The sequence below is a fragment of the Phoenix dactylifera genome, chromosome 1 (genome assembly GCF_051530095.1).
Source record: "Phoenix dactylifera cultivar Ajwa chromosome 1, Ajwa_hap1_PhDact_Kaust_v1.1, whole genome shotgun sequence".
Lineage (NCBI taxonomy): Eukaryota > Viridiplantae > Streptophyta > Magnoliopsida > Arecales > Arecaceae > Phoenix > Phoenix dactylifera.
The window spans coordinates 73,524,974-73,529,855 of record NC_143190.1 but is presented as its reverse complement, the minus strand read 5'-3'; the positions used below and the strand labels follow the sequence as shown (position 1 = coordinate 73,529,855).

General features: G+C 48.8%; 1 protein-coding gene across 1 annotated transcript; it reads left to right on the top strand.

Annotated features, from left to right (window-relative positions):
- The first annotated feature begins 209 nt into the window (after positions 1-209).
- On the top strand, positions 210-2,879 carry LOC103696748 (trans-cinnamate:CoA ligase, peroxisomal-like). The gene is made up of 2 exons (XM_008778463.6): positions 210-1,048; positions 1,160-2,879. The coding sequence occupies exons 1-2, from the start codon at positions 851-853 to the stop codon at positions 2,678-2,680; spliced, it is 1,719 nt and encodes a 572-aa protein (XP_008776685.2). The 5' UTR covers positions 210-850; the 3' UTR covers positions 2,681-2,879.
- The last annotated feature ends 2,003 nt before the right edge of the window (positions 2,880-4,882 follow it).

Sequence of the window (4,882 nt, the reverse complement as noted above, 5' to 3'; positions counted from 1 at the left end):
GGATAAAATTAAAGGGTCATTTTCCCGAATTAGGTGGAAGTCAAAGGTCAGCAATAGGATAAATTTCCATTCAAACAAACAAAAAAAGAGGTTTGGCATTGTTCGAATTAAATAAATTACAAACAAACATTTGAAAATCTTCAAATGATCTGCAAATCCAGTCACGCAATACAACTATATCGAAGCTGAAGTTGTCTTCCCTCAAAAGCACAACAATTCTAGTGAATTTATGTGTGAAGTTTCATTTTGTAGAAGACATGGGATACATAAATCATGTTACGTTGAGATATATATAAGCTTGCACGGTCCAATTAATCTTTCCACTGTCTATTTGATATGGTCATAAGGCCCGGTATAATAGACCAAACGTTGTTGCATGCTGCTGAACGTCAAGCAGCTAGCCGTGCCAAGTGTAATTTAAATAGAGTGAATACCTTATCCTATTAGGGTAGGTAGACAAATCTATAAGTTCCAAAGCCCCCCGTCTTTGAGCCCCTGACCTTTTCAAATGGGAGTAAAACAAGACCCTAGTGGCCTGCAGGAAGCAATCAAAGAGAACTTCATATTCTACGATAAGCTTCCAACAACCCTCGAACCTAACCCGGGCAGTCTGTGCGGCAGATTGACAAGCTCCTTGAGAGACTAATTGCACCCGTTTCCCACCAAGACAACCCTCAACCCTCACCCCTCAAAGAAACTCTATATATCATATACTTGCAGTCTCTCTTTACGTAATAGCAACACTTGCACCATCTCTTTATCTCACCAACCTTGTGTCCTCCTCAGTTCTCAAAACTCCCCCCGCTTCTTCTCTCTCTATCCAAAAGACTAGAGAACCAGGGAGCAAATAATGGATAGATTACCCAAGTGCGAGGCTAACTATGCCCCCCTCAGCCCCGTCACTTTCTTGGAGAGAGCTGCCAAGGTCTATGCAGATCGCACCTCCGTTATCTATGAAAACGCTCGTTTCACATGGAAGCAGACTTACGAGCGATGCCGCTGTCTTGCATCATCCCTCCGATCTCTGAACATCTCCAAGAATGATGTCGTAAGTACCAAAGTTTCACTTAACAACAGTTTTGAGTTCGTTCGAGCTTCCAAGAGAAGCGGTTTATCGAACTTCTCTGATATCGATCGGATTGTACGTACCGTGTTGTAGGTATCGGTGCTTGCACCGAACATCCCGGCCGTCTACGAGATGCACTTCGCCGTTCCGATGGCCGGCGCCGTCCTCAACACCATAAACACCCGTCTCGATGCCAACAACATCGCTGCTATCCTCGTGCACTCAGATGCGAAGGCCTTCTTCATCGACCACCAATACACCAAGGTAGCTCTCGAGGCTCTTAAGCGCGTGGTCGCCGATATCGGCGAGCGCCATCCAACCAAGCCACTGCCCTTTGTGGTCATCATCGACGAAGTCCACTCCCCGGCAAGCACGAAATCGGGGGAGCTACACTACGAGCAGCTCATCGCATGCGGTAATCCTCTCGACGAGCCGCACCGGCTCGAGGACGAGTGGGACGCGATCGCTCTCAACTATACGTCCGGCACGACGGCGGCCCCTAAGGGCGTGGTGTACAGCCACCGCGGCGCCTTCCTCAGCACCTTCACCGTCCTCCTCCAGTGGCAGGTGCCGGTCGAGCCCGTCTACCTGTGGACCCTCCCCATGTTCCACTGCAACGGCTGGGGGTTTGCGTGGGGCATAGCGGCGCGTGGCGGCACCAACGTGTGCATCCGGAACCTCTCCGCAGCGGCCATCTACGGCGCAATCGCGGCGCACGGGGTCACCCACATGTGCTGCGCGCCGGTCGTCTTCAGCATCCTCCTCCACGCTCCGCCCGCAGAGCGGCGCCCGATCCCGGGCCCCGTCCAGGTGCTCACCGGCGGAGCCCCTCCCCCGGCCGCGCTGCTCGAAAGCATGGAGAAGCTGGGGTTCCATGTATCGCACGCCTACGGCATGACGGAGGCGACGGCGACGGCTCTGGTGTGCGAGTGGCGGCCGCAGTGGGACCGGCTGCCGCAGGAGGCGAAAGCTCGGCTCAAGGCGCGGCAGGGCGTCAGCGTCCTCACGCTCGCCGACATGGACGTGATCAAGGACCGCAAGGGCATGGCGAGCGTCCCGAGGGACGGGAAGTCGCTCGGGGAGATCGTGCTGAAAGGGAGCAGCGTCATGAAGGGGTACTACAAGAACAAGGAAGGGACCCGCGCGGCCTTTCAGAATGGGTGGTTTTGGACCGGTGACGTCGGGGTTGTGCACCCCGATGGGTACGTGGAGGTGAAGGACCGGGCCAAGGACGTGATCATATCCGGCGGCGAGAACATCAGTAGCGTCGAGGTGGAGAGCGTGCTCTACCGGCATCCGATGGTGCTGGAGGCGGCGGTGGTGGCGATGCCGCATCCCCACTGGGGGGAGACGCCGTGCGCCTTCTTGACGCTGAAGCCGGAGTGCAAGAAGGGGAGTTTGAAGGAGGAGGATATAATTGCCTACTGCAAGGCGAACATACCCGGTTTCATGGTGCCGAAGAAGGTGGTGTTCCTCGCCGAGCTTCCCAAGGCCGGGCCTAAGGTACAGAAGTTTCAGCTGAGGGATATGGCTAAGAGACTCGCAGCCACTCCTGGGCAAGAGCAGGCCAAGGCCCAGCCCAAGGACCACTTTCCACCGGCGTCTCGTCTTTGAGTGGTCTGTTTACTTTTTTTTTTTTTTTAACCGGTTTCAAGCCTTGTACTTAATTAAGAATTAGCCGTTCAAAAGTACTTTTCATTCAGTCAGTGGCGGTATTTGTTTGGTGTTATCTACTAGACTTCAAAAGATGGTTGAAGTTTATTAAGTTTGTCGATAACGATTGATGAAATAAAGAGAGTGGCGTTAAGCATTCTATTTTTTTTATTTTATCATTTTTGCCTTTTAATACATTATGTTCAGGAACGAAGCTAGGTTAAGGCCAATTTCCCCGTATAATCGATTCGATCTTTCATATTTCTTCCCTTCAGAATCAGGATCCCGATGTAACCTAGAGGGGAGAGAACAAACATCCTCCAGAAATAGAGGAAAGAGAAAATTAACGTTTACCTGATCGTACTCCCGCATGCAGTAATAGGTTCAAGATAATAAAACGAGAAAATTATAAAAAAGGAAGGAGAGAGAAGGGAAGGAGACAAAAGAAGAGAAAGAGTGGACCCGGTGAATGAAAGAGATGAGCTCACGGACACACCGCCCGTCTGGTTACGTCAAGTTACCTAAAGAGAACTAATCTGCCAACATCGATCACCTCAAGTGGAAGTTAGGTTTATGGTCGTACAAGATTTGATTATTTTTTTTGAATAAAAAGCTGTCTTCAAGTACATGTTTGGTCATACTTATAAACATAAGGATCTTTAAGCTTGTTGACGGACTACGCAAAGTAGTTATTTGGTGTGGGTGGGCGACCAACCTTCTTGTAGCTCAGCAAGACGTCTCTGTATTTATATATTCTTAATTTATTTATTAAGAAAGAGGCTTCAAAACCCGGACTAAGGACTTGCCTCATAGCTTCTTCTATTTGTATTCTTTAGATTTGTCTAATTTTACATGGCTTGCATGGGTTTAGGAATCTGTGCTTATAAGATGCGGGATATGTGCATTCAACTTCACATTGGCAATGCATAAGAGAGGCATGTATTGAAGAGGGTCAAAGACCTTCACTAATAATTTTAGTTTGATCTTTTTAGATGCGATACTGCATTGTTATATAAGAAATGGTATACAATATATGAATAAAATTGTAATAAAAATATAAACACACCAGTTTTAGCATTCATTGCTATATTTATGTATTGGATTATTTTTCTTTTGCAGCAGATGTTTATAGCTGTTGCTGAAATTTGGATCCGGGGGCGACCATCGGCTGAGGAGGAGGGAGCTCCGGCGAGAATTGACGAACGGCGGTCCGGCTGGCGTGCGACCTCCTCCGGAAAATCTGCAAGAAGCCGGTGGCCGGGGTTTCCGGTGCCGGTCCTCCGATGCTTAAGTTAGAGGGGGCAAGTGTATGAACGAGAGTAGTCAATATTCAGTTTTTTTTTCTCCCTCCCTCTTAAAATGGAAAAGTTCCCCTTTTATAGAGGGGGCTGGGTTACCTGTGATGTGACGGGGCAAACGGTCTGTAGTACGATTGGGCATGCAGTAGAAATCAATGCTCGATCGTGTGAATCAATACCGTTACTGTAGGAGATTAGGCCGAAGCTCTCAAGTCATCATGGAGATACCATCATTCATAGCCAAGCAGGTTTTTCGTAAGAGGCTTGATTTCCGTAGACAACAGAAGCCATACGCTTTAATTGTTGAGTAAGCTGAGTGCCTACTGGAGCCATGCGCTTTGATTGTTGAGTAAACGGGACGTCTGCAGGAGCCATACGCTTTGATTGTTGACGAAAGCAAGGCGTGGTTTTTCGGTCGCGCTGCGGGGGGATGTGACCACAACGTGAGTCCGGCGTCTCTGGGTCAGTAAGGCTGCTTGGGCGCTTCCGGGTCGGAGGGTCTGCTCGGTGCCTCCAGGTCTCCAGGTCGGAGGGTCTGCTCGGCGCCTCTAGGTCGGAGGATCTGCTTGGCGCCTCCAGGTCTCCAGGTCGGAGGGTCTCGCAGTCGTGACGATTTATGTTTTTCCCCTAACAATAGCTATTTTATTTAAAGATTGATATGCTACAAATGAAGAAGATTTTTGCATGTTCCACCCAATATTTTATAAATATTGCATGCAACACGTCTCCTTACTTCTATTCCCAGGTTGCTCAGATACAGTCATTTTTATTTGCAAGACAACCCTTGGATTAGCTTGGTCCTAACAGATCAAGGAAGCGCCATTTTACTGTCTATACACTTTGTTTTTTTTCTATTTATTAATTA

What these genes read in the sequence shown, in the direction of transcription:
- LOC103696748 (XM_008778463.6), top strand. Translation starts at nt 851, where the DNA reads ATGGATAGATTACCCAAGTGCGAGGCTAACTATGCCCCCCTCAGCCCC. An exon ending in ACATCTCCAAGAATGATGTC is followed by an intron (nt 1,049 to 1,159) that starts GTAAGTACCAAA and finishes ACCGTGTTGTAG; the next exon opens with GTATCGGTGCTTGCACCGAA.